At 41.2% G+C, this 12131-nt stretch overlaps 1 protein-coding gene across 2 annotated transcripts in view; it reads left to right on the top strand.

Moving 5' to 3' along the window:
* tbc1d7 (TBC1 domain family, member 7) overlaps positions 1 to 11384 on the top strand; it is a 65453-nt gene extending 54069 nt beyond the window's left edge. For both annotated transcript variants that reach the window (XM_078539145.1, XM_078539146.1), the window contains 2 exons: positions 4292 to 4421; positions 11228 to 11384. In XM_078539145.1, the coding sequence (XP_078395271.1) occupies positions 4292 to 4421; positions 11228 to 11314 (217 nt within the window). In that variant the 3' untranslated portion in view covers positions 11315 to 11384. The remainder of the gene's footprint in view (positions 1 to 4291; positions 4422 to 11227) is intronic.
* Positions 11385 to 12131: the final 747 nt, after the last annotated feature.

Genomic DNA, 12131 nt, shown 5'->3' with positions numbered 1-12131 from the left:
CTGGGTAAAGAAATTTCCAATGCACATTTTTTTCACACACTACCACCCCTGCTTCCCCAATGTTTTAAGTTATAAATGGACTTGGTGCATTGAAGGCTGTCTGCAGCTCGTAACTTGAGTGTCTGCAGTTTCGAGGGATGGTTTATACATTATTAAAATATTTGGGACTGTCAGTAAGTGTCTGTATTTTGTGGATCTTTGTAGACGTTTCACTGTAGCTCTACTTCAGAAACACAATTTTAAAGAAAAGTTAGAATGTGAATAATGAAAAAGAGAATTACTATAAATCTTTACAAGAGATTAGGATAAATTTGGTACAGATTGATATTTACCTAATTATGAAATGACATTTTTAGTACAACAAATTTGGTTAAGTTTGGGTTGCATCCTATTTGCAGGTTATTGTTTTTTTTCTTGGGGCCAGACTGAAATTTGGAGATTGGCTTTTACAGTATCTCATGTGGATCAGAATCTTGTGGTTTGTGACTATTTTCCTCATTTGCAACGACAGCCCACTAATAATTCAGAGTAATTTTTGGCACCCAAATTTGAATTATCCAGAAATTCATATTTAGTAGTTGCATTAAAATAACACAGTACAATTTGAATTTCCTGGTAATTAAGTGCCTTCAAGTTAACAGGAGTAGATAGTAACCATAATGTTGAAGTTATTCCAAGCAGCCCCCTTTTTTTAAAAAAAGAATAGATTTCTATATTCAGGTGTTATAATATCAAAGTGTCCATTAGATAATATCACAGCACCTATATCACCATAATTATTCCCAGAAGTGTATATGTAAGCAAAAAAAAATCATGGCAGTACTCATGCCCCGGTGTCCCAATTTTTGCAGTTTTTTTAGTGCACTTTTCTAAGTAGGTAGGAGATTGGAATGTCAGCTGTTACACAGTAAATATTGCATCAAGAATGTAGCCAATCACCAGCAGTGGTGTTTAACAGATGAGCTTGGGTCTGTTAATTTCACTGTCACAAGAGGCATGCTAGCTCTACTGCACATAGAAGATTAAGTCCTGATGCAGTTGATTTTTTTTAAACTTCGTTTTCCCAGTTCTACTCTTCCATTGATTGTATTTGGAAAATACTTGCTCTTATACCAGTTCTCACACCCTCCCTGGAAATGATGTGACCCAGGACAGGCAAACTGAAGCCCAGATTTGTCAGTATGTTAGTTGTTGATGGGATTTGAATGAGTTTTCTGATTTTTTTTCATCTCTTTCTTTTACTATGACAGTTGCTGACTTTACAGTGTAGCCACTAAATGCCTTTAGCGTCTGCCCTAAGTGACTATCAAGTCCAGAGAGTGTGTACAAAAGACTATTTGACTGTTGAGCCACTCAGTCAAGCCTGATCCTGTAATAAAAGCAAAATACTGTGGCAAGAAGAGGAGTCATATTGGACTCAAAACCTTAATTCTGTTTCTCTCTCCACAGATGCTGCCAGACCTGCTGAGTTTTTCCAGCACTTTTTTTATTTGAGCCTGATCCTGTATTTATTCAACATGTGTCTGAGTCCACTTGCTTGCAGAAGTCACAGGATAGAATTTGGGTGATGCAACCTTAGTTAAATCATGGTTTTCTAATCTCAAGCTCATTTGTGCCACTTGATGCCCCAGCTGACATCAGTTAACACAACATAGACTGAGAATGACACCTGTATGGCTTAGTGCAACATCAGATAGTAACTTTGCCGACTCGACTGTTGAGAAACCCGATTGCAAGTCTCTTAATTGAGCCCTGATTACAAGTCTCCTGATTGCAAGTCTCCTTCTTCCCAACTAACCTACTGCTTTTTCTTTAAAGTTTGCCTTTGTTTCATCTTCACTGAGCATGAAATGGTGGCAGAATGTTTTGGAGCCTTAGCCTTCAAATAGGAAAACAGATCTTAGCCCACTTTGATGGATTAGTTGAAGCTGAGACTATTGTGTATTAGTCCCCTCATCAACAGAGTGGACAGGTGACCTGTTTATCTGCATAATTTTTGTTTGAAGTTTCTTTTCTGCTGCCTTTTACTCCTTTTCCTTCAGGAATAAATAATTCAAACTCTCTTCTGTGCCTCATTCAATTGTCTGAATGTCAATTAAATCATGGTGGGGTGGTGTCATGGCCAATGGCCAATCCTGTTTTCACTTGACCTCTAATGCATGCAAGGAACATTGAATGTAAGTAGATGAGGGAACTTGATTTCTTACCTGTCCCTGATCTGGGAAGTTGTGGCCAATTCTGACAACCCTACTGCTTCCCCAGGTTAGACCTGTCCCAAGAATTGAACCTGGGATTTGTCAGTCATCATTACGACATAGAAGGAGGTCATTCAGCCCACTGAGTCCAGGCTGTCTTTCTGTAGTGTTATCAGTCAGTTCCATTCCCCCCTACCCCGGCAAGGTTATTTCCCTCAAGTGCCCATCCAGTTTCCATTTGAAACTATTGATGGTCTCCCCATCCTCCAATCTTGTAGACAGCAAGTTCCAGGACATTACCGGTTGCTTGTGGTCTATATGCCTTTGAAACAAATAATGTCTGTAGTTTGAGAGAATCTGGGAGGGGGATGAAATGATTTGTGGCAAATCACAATTATTTTCAAAAGCAGATGTATAGACTTCCAAAATAGGAACTGGTGCTTTTGTCAATCTAAATTGATCTAAATCTGAAACGCCCAGTTATTTAATCTTGCACAACTTTTGGATACAGGACCAACAAAACAAAAGCTAAGACATAGATGATGAAAAAAAAAAGAAAGTGACCAGGGTATTGTGTAGCTCCTTGAGCTCCATAAATGGCTTAAATTGATAATCTAGGTTAATATTGTTTTTCAGCTGTCGCCCAGATTTGCTAAACACATAACATTTAAATGTAGCATGCTGTTATTAATGTGCAAATCAGTAGCAACATTTGGAGAAGCGGAGGTACCTCATGAATTGTGAATTGTCACATGTTGCTGGCCAATTTGCAGCACTCTGCTGTTAGCTTTGTGAAAATTACATCACCCTTTTAAACCTCCCTTTTATTTTCATGCAGTTGCTACATTTGCACACTACTTAACTTTCTGTGGTGCATTTAATGAACAGCATAAGTACCCTTGTAATGTGATGTTTGTTCATAACTGTCAATCAACCTCTCGCCCAGAAAGTGAAAAAATAAGTGTGAAGGCTCATTTCTTCAATTAGTGAGTTGTTGCAGATATTAAAAATAACAAATTTTAAAATAAAAAATTATTTTATGTTCTGACTCTTTTCCCTCCCTCAATCTAATCTTTCCTTCTCTCTCTGCATCTGATATGGCATTGAATTTTTTTTATTCATGGGATGTGGGCATCGCTGGTGTGGCCAACATTTATTACCCATCCCTAATTGCCCTTCTTCAGAGGGCATTTAAGAGTCAACCACATTGCTGTGGGTCTGGAGTCACATGTAGGCCAGACCCAGGTAAGGACAACAGATTTCTTTCTCTAAAGGACATTAGTGAACCAGATGGATTTTTACAACAATCGACAATGGTTTCATGGTCATCATTAGACTTTTAATTCCATATTTTTTATTGAATTCAAATTCCACCATCTGCCGTGGCGGGATTTGAACCTGGGTCCCCAGAGCATTACCCTGGGATAATCTCTGGATAACTAGTCCAGTGACAATACCACTACTCTATTGCCTCCCCTTGCGCCATTGCCTCCCCTTTACCCACTCAAATTCACCCTCCTTCTCACCCTTCGTTTATTTATTTCTCAATCCTTTAATCTCATTGGTCAAAGAGCTGCACTATCTGTTCCTTTGTTCACCAAGGTCCCAGATTCCTGTTGTTCTCGCTGTGCCGTTATCAACTTGCACTTCCAGCAATTTACAGGAAAACACATTTGTGGGCTGAAGGATGCATGAACAAATCTAACAATGACATGCCATGAAATGTCCTGCTCCAGCAAATTCTGTGCTACTGTTAGAAGTACCATCTTTTGCATCAGATGCTAAACTGCCTGTTCTGCTTCAGAAATGGGCATTATGAATTCCATCGCACTATCTGAAGATGAGTATAAAAGTTTCCTAGTATCCTGGCCTGCATTCCTGCCACAACCAACAGTACCAAACATATATTAACAAATCAGTTGTTTTTTGTGAGTTATTGTACACAATGCTACCTTACATAATAATCATACTTCAAAGGTAATCCATTGTGTGCATGTTTTTGAGGCATTTCATTTAATAAGGCATTATCAGTTCATGCATCAGACTTATTTTGTTTGTGAAATCACATTTCCAGCATGATGATTTTTGATTTTCAGAGTTTGGGACAAAATCATAAGTGGATCCTGCAAAATCCTGGTCTTTGTAGCCATGGAGATTTTATTAACTTTTAAAATGAAATTAATGGCGATGAATAAAGCAGAAAATATTGCCCACTTCCTGCAAAATGTAAGTATCACTGGATCTTCAACTTCTTATAATGCTATATTGTTGTTTTGGTAACTTGAATAATAAGGCACAGTATCTCATCTTGAGTATCAATGTTGCAAAGCACTTTTTGCATAATAGTGAGTAGCTGTACTGCATTTCTAGTGATGGTTGAGATTGTGTAATTTTGATTATCAAACTGGGTTTTGCTATTGATTGATTACTGCAGCTGATTTTTGAGCACTTAGTTTTCGAAAATTATCAAAACCCATATATGCTAATTAATTGTCTTTCAATTTCTTGCAAGAATGAGACTGCCTTCTTTGGTTAAAGTAAATATTTACTCATGTTTAATTAGTCATAATATAGTTGCATTAAGCAATTTGCATTATTTGTATATATTAGTGTAGATAAAAACATACATCCAGAAAGTGCTTTGAGATGTTCTGACATTGTGAAAGGCACTATATAAATGCAAGTCCATTTTTAAGATGCAATTCCTTTTGTGATCTTTACTCATATCCTCCTACTGGACACTGGTTATCTAATTGTCTGAATCCAGTCTCTTTCCAATTTTTAATTTTACTTTCTATCTCAATCTCAGGTCTTTGTTTCTTTTAGACACAGTTCTTCTGAATATAAAGTTCTTCACTTTTTTTCAGATTGTATTGTAAATGCAGAGCAAGCTATGGCCTTGTGATAGCCTTGTCCAATCTGCTTCCCTTTCCTTTTTGGTGGGAGGGGAACAAGGATTGTCATTTTCTTTTATTTGATCAGTTTCTTTTTACCCATTTTAGTTCTCCTTCCCTCAGTTAAGAGTTGAAGGAGGAATTGCATCACAGTCACTGTACACACTAGATCATCACATAGGAAATAACCAAGTGTAAGGTATAGCCCCACACTAGACAATAAGATTCTATCAAAAAATGAGCATGTCGGGGACCACCATGTGTCTGGAAGCATTCATAAGCAGCTCAACAATGAATTCCTCCAGCCTTTCACTGAACAAAAATTGGAACGGTGGTAAGAGATATTGAAAATAGATGGTATTGAATACTAACTTTTCACAGATTTTTAAAATAAAACTAGTTTTGCCAAATAATCTGGATTATTTCTATTTTCCTGATTAAACCTCTGTACTCTGGCTTGTACTGTGGGGATGTGCCAAGTGATGATTGCGTCAGGACCAATTAGCATATATGGCATATATAAGTGACATTAATGGAGACTTGAGCATAGGTATTTAGCTTGTCTTCTCAGTCAGGAAAGCTGTTCTGCATAGCAGTACAGTGAGGTGTAACTGCAAATAAATTACTTTGAAAATCTTAGGCAGAGCAAGATTTGAACAATCGCATACTGTTTTATTAGTGATAGTCCATCAGGATTGTGATAAGAACTGACATAATTGACTTCATCCTTAATACTGCAGACTGTGCCTTTCTGTTTTTATAAATAGTCCCTGTTAAAATGGGGACCACACAGGCAGACTAATCCTCGCCTTCGTTTATTAATAAAACACAAATAACTTCAAATAACTTTCTTATGGAAATTCACAAGACCACATTTCAGCATCATAGCAAGACTGCATACTTGTGGTCCAGAATGAGCCAAATCACGACCCAAGCTGTTCCAGTACAGCTACAACACTGGCATGTGCCCAACAATATGGGAAAAGTGCCCTGGTCATGTCCTGTCCACTAAAAAGCAGGACAAATCCAATCTGGTCATATTCAGCCGCATCACTCTACTTTCATCAGCAAAGTGATGCAAGATGTCTTCAACAGTGCTATCAAATGACACTTACTCAGCAATAATCTACTCTCTGATGTTCAGTTTGAGTTTCTCCAGGGACACTCATTTCAGGCCTTATCACTGCTATGGTCCAAACATGGACAAAAGTGCTGAATTCCAGAGGTGCAATGAAGATGACTGCCCTTGACATCAAAGCAACATCACAGAATTTCACTGTGCAGAAGAGGCCCTTCGGCCCATCGAGTCTGCACCGACACGTGAGAAGTACCTGACCTACCTACCTAATCCCATTTACCAGCACTTGGCCCGTAGCCTTGAATGTTATGACATGCCAAATGCTCATCCAGGTACTTTTTAAAGGATGTGAGGCAACCCGCCTCCACCACCCTCCCAGGTAGCGCATCCCAGACCGTCACCACCCTCTGGGTAAAAAAGTTTTTCCTCACATCCCCCCTAAACCTCCTGCCCCTCACCTTGAACTTACGTCACCTTGTGACTGACCCTTCAACTAAGGGGGACAGCTGCTCCCTATTCACCCTGTCCATGCCTCTCATAATCTTGTACACCTCGATCAGGTCGCCCCTCAGTCTTCTCTGCTCCAGCGAAAACAACCCAATTCTATCCAACCTCTCTTAATAACTTAAATGTTTCATTCCAGGCAACATCCTGGTGAATCTCCTCTGCACCCCCTCCAGTGCAATCACATCCTTCCTGTAATGTGGCGACCAGAACTGCACACAGTACTCCAGCTGTGACCTCACTAAGGTTCTATACAACTCCAACATGACCTCTCTACTTTTGTAATCTATATCTCAATTGATAAAGGCAAGTGTCCCATATGTCTTTTTCACCACCCCACTAACATGCCCCTCCGCCTTCAGAGATCGATGGACACACACGCCAAGGTCCCTTTGTTCCTCTGAACTTCCTAGTGTCATGCCGTTCATTGAATACTTCCTTGTCAAATTACTCCTTCCAAAGTGTATCACCTCTCACTTTTCAGGGTTAAATTCCATCTGCCCATTTGACCAACCCGTCTATATCTTCCTGTAGCCAAAGACACTCAACCTCACTGTTAACCACCTGGCCAATCTTTGTGTCATCCGCAAACTTACTAACCCTACCCCCCACATAGTTATCTATGTCGTTTATATAAATGACAAATAAAAGGGGACCCAGCACAGATCCCTGTGGTACGCCACTGGACACTGGCTTCCAGTCACTAAAGCAGTCTTCTGTCACCACCCCCTGTCTCCTACAACTAAGTCAATTTTGAATCCACCTTATCAAATTACCCTGTATCCCATGTGCATTTGCCTTCTTTATAAGTCTCCCATGTGGGACCTTGTCAAAGGCTTTGCTGAAATCCATATAAACTACATCAACTGCACTACCATCATCTGCACACCTGGTCATCACCTCAAAAAATTCAATCAAATTTGTTAGGCATGACCTTCCTCTGACAAAGCCATGCTGACTATCCCTGATCAAACCTTGCCTCTCCAAGTGGAGATAGATTCTCTCCTTCAGAATTTTCTCCAGTAGTTTCCCTAGCACTGACGTGAGACTCATGGGCCTGTAATTCCCTGACTTATCTCTAAAACCCTTCTTAAATAGCAGAACCACATTAGCGGTTCTCCAGTCCTCTGGCACCTCCCCTGTGACCAGAGAGGAATTAAAAATTTGGGTCAGAGCCCCTGCGACCTCCTCCCTTGCCTCCCTCAGCAGTCTGGGACACAAATCATCCGGACCTGGAGATTTGTCCACTTTTAAACCTGCCAACACCTCCAATACCTTGTCACTCCCTATATCAATTTGCTTAAGAACCTTGCAGTCTCTCTCCCCGAATTCAATATCTTCATCCTCATTCTCTTGGGTGAAGACGGATGTGAAGTATTCATTCAACACTCTAGCGATGTCATCTGGCTCCACCCATAGATTGGCCCCTTGGTCCCTAATGGGCCCTACTCTTTCCCTGGTTATCTTCTTCCCATTGATATACTTATTGAATATCTTGGGATTTTCCCTACTTTTACCAGCCAGAGCTTTCTCATATCCCCTCTTTGCTCTCCTAATTGCTTTATTAAGCTCCGCCCTGCACTTTCTGTACTCCACTAATGCCTCCACTGATTTGCTTCCCTTGTACCTGCTAAAAGCCTCTCTTTCCTTCTCATCGTATCCTGAATATCTCTGGTCATCCATGGTTCTCTGGGCTTGTTACTCCTTCCTATCACCCTAGAGGGAACATGTTGAGCCTGTTCCCTCCCCATTTCCTTTTTGAACGCCCCCCACTGCTCCTCTGGAGATTTCCCCACAAGTAGCTGTTCCCAGTCTACCTTGGCCAGATCCTGCCTTATTTTACTAAAATCCACTCTCCCCCAATCCAAAACATTTTTTTACAACTTGTCTATTTCTTTGTCCATAACAAACTTAAACTGTACCATGTTGTGGTCGCCATCTCTAAAATGCTCCCCGCCACCACCTCAGCCACCTGTCCGGCTTCATTCCCCAGAATTAGGTCCAGCACTGCGCCGTCCCTTGTTGGACCCTCTACGCATTGACCTAAAAAGTTCTCCTGTACATATTTCAAGAAACCCACTCCACCCAAGCCCTTAACACTATGTCCATCCCAATTAATGTTGGGAAAGTTGAAATCACCTGATATAATTACCCTATTGTTATTGTTTTTACACACCTCCGCAAATTGTGCACATATTTGCTCCTCAATTTCCTGCTATCTGCGGGCCTATAATAAACACCTAACAATGTGGCTGCCCCTTTTTTATTCCTAAACTCTACCCACAAAGCTTCATTTGATGCCCCCTCCAAGATATCATCTCTCCTTACTGCAGTAACTGACTCCTTAACTAATAATGCAATGCCTCCTCCTCTTTTACCCCCTCCCCTGTCTCGTCTGAAGATTCTATATCCCGGAATGTTGAGCTGCCAATCCTGCCCCTCCCTCAACCACGTCTCAGTGATGGCTACTATATCACAATCCCACGTGTCAATCCTCACCCTTAACTCATCCGTTTTACCTGTAATGCTCCTGGCATTAAAGTAGAGGCCATCCAGCCTTGCCTTGCTCCCTTGAAACTTAATGTAGCTGTACCCCCTCTGACTTGATTGTTTTACTGTATTATGATATGTCCCTATTCTGCTAACATTGTGTCCCCTCCCCCTGTCAAATTAGTTTAAACTCCTCCCAACAGCACTAGCAAACCCGCCCGCAAGGATGTTAGTCCCGCTCTGGTTCAGATGTAGACCGTCCCACTTATACAGGTCCCACCTTCCCCAGAAACGGTCCCAGTGATCCAGGAATCTAAAACCCTCCCTCCTGCACCAACTCTTAAGCCACGTATTCATTTTTGTTTATTTTTTCATGGGATGTGGGCGTCGCTGGCAAAGCCATCATTTGTTGCCCATCCCTAATTGCCCCTGAACTGAGCATTTCAGAGGACACTTAAGAGTCAATCACAATGATGTGGGTCCAGAGTCACGTGTAAGCCACACCAGGTAAGAATGGCAGGTTTCCTTCCCTAAAGGATATTAGTGAACCAGATGGGTCTTTATGATAATTGACGATAGTTTCATGGGCACCATTACTGAGACTAACTTTAAATTCCAGATTTTTAAAAATTAATTCAATTAACCCAGCTTCCATTTTGGGATTTGAGCCCATGTTCCCTGGGCATTTGCTTAGGCCTCTGGATTACTAGTCCAATTATCACTATGCTACCAGCTCTCCAAGTGTGGCTGCAAGGAGCCCTAGCAAAATTCAAATCAGGGTGAAAACTTTCTAATGATTGGAGTCACACCTAGCAAAAAGGAAGATAGCTGTGGTTGTTGGGGACCCATTATCTTAGCCCAGGATATCACTACAGTTCCTTAGGGCAATGTCATAAGCCCAACCATCTTCAGCTGCTTTATCAATCACCTTCCCACCATCATAAGGTCAGGTTGGGCATGTTCACTGATGATTGGTAATGAACACTGTGCATTCACAACTCTCATATCGCAGCATTTCATGCCTGCCTGCAGTAAAATCTGGTCAGCCTTCAGGCTTGGGCTAATAAGTGACAAGTAACATTCATGCCACACAAGTGTTTTTTTTATTCGTTCATGGGATGTGGGCGTTGCTGGCTAAGCCAGCATTTATTGCCCAACTCTTATTGCCCTTGAGAATGTGCCAGGGGATGACCATCTTCAAGATGTTCAACGACATTACCATTGCTGAAGGCCCTACTATCAACATCCTGGGTTACTATTGACAAAAATCTAACTAGACCAGCCATATAAATGGTGGCTACAAAGGCAAGTTGGGGCCTGGGAATTTTATGGTGACTAACTCACCTTCTGACTCCCAAAAGCCTGTCCACCATCTACATGACGAGAGTTAGGAATGTGATGGAATACCCTCCACCTACCTGGATGAGTGCAGCTGCAGCAAAACCCAAGATGCTTGACACCATCCAGGACAAAGCAGCATGCTTAATTGGCATCCCATCCACCACCTCAAACATTCACTCCTTCCACCACTGATGCACAGTGGCAGTAGTGTGTACCATCTACAAGATGCAGTGCTGCAACTTGCTAAGGGTCCTTTGACAGGCACCTTCCAAATCCACGGCCTCTACCACCTAGGACAAGTGCAGCAGACGGATGGGAACACCACCACCTGCAAGTTCCCCTCCAAGCCATGCGCCATCCTGACTTGGAAATATATTGCTGTTCCTGCACTATTTGGTCAAAACCCTGGAACTACCTACCTAACAACACTGTGAGTGTACCCTACACCACACGGACTGCAGTGGTTCAGGAAGGCAGCTTACCACCACCTTCTTGAGGGCAATTAGGGATGCGCAATAAATGCTGGCCTAGCCAGCTATCCCCATCACCCATGAATGAATTAAAAAGAAAAATTGATGTGCTTTTATCTTTCTTTTTTTAACATCTTTTTAAAGATAGTGCTGTTGTAATTTTTTTATATCAAAATAATTGGAAATCACTATGATGCTAATTAATATTGTTTCTTTGTCCCACTACGACAGTGCACTAATTATGTGTTCATTTAGATTCCACAGGAGAATACAGATGCCATCATCAGCAAGGCCATTGACTTATGGCACAAGTATGTTGGAACCCCTGTGCACTCTGTATAGTTAAAAATTGAATGAAATTGATGTAATAATAACTGTCTTCTAGTTAATTTATTAAAATAATTTTGCACAACACTTGAGTCCTGTATTTTAAGTCAACTGGACAATGCTATAGCAAAAGCAAAATACTGTGGATGTTAGACATCTGAAATAAAATCATAAAATGTTGGAAATACTAATCAGGTCTTGCAGCATCTGTGGAACGAGAAATGGAGTTAAAAGGCTATTTTTAAAATTTTGTTCAGTGGAAGCAATGTTGAAGATGGTGGGGGAAAATAGGGGTGAGCTACATCAGGGCAGTCCCCAATGCATTCCCATCTTTGGCAGCCGTACCCAGGGGCGGGTTGGGAATAGGGTCAGCTGCTGACTGTGGGGTCAATTTGCAATGGTATTTGTAGTTTATTGCTTTTGGATTGGCTCCTGCCAAGTTTGGAGCCTGGCAGGCCAGGGTGCCTTTGGAGCCAGAGGCTCCATGACCCAATGACAAGGCCATGTGGATGGAAAGTCTGAAAATGTGTTTCAAATCAGTCCTGCAGAGGGGTTTCCCCTCCTCCTCTATGGATCCACAGGATAGATATTGAGCCCTTGAATCTGCGTTGTGCCCTCTCTGTCCGAATACTGCCTAACATAAGGAAATAAAACATGCAGAAAAACTTGAAGAAAATATACCTTTTTCATTAGAAGAACACATTATGGCGCATTATAATTAAAGTGGTTAAATTAGGGAAGGATGGGATGCTAGAATTGAAGAGTAAGAGAAATCAGAGATTTGAGCAGCATAAGGTTAATGAATAGTGTAACATAATGAAGCCAAAGCTCC

Source organism: Cetorhinus maximus, chromosome 3 (assembly GCF_964194155.1).
Source record: "Cetorhinus maximus chromosome 3, sCetMax3.hap1.1, whole genome shotgun sequence".
In the NCBI taxonomy this organism is placed as follows: Eukaryota; Metazoa; Chordata; class Chondrichthyes; order Lamniformes; family Cetorhinidae; genus Cetorhinus; species Cetorhinus maximus.
Note: the sequence above shows the minus strand (reverse complement) of the source record. Positions and strands in the feature narration are given on the sequence as shown.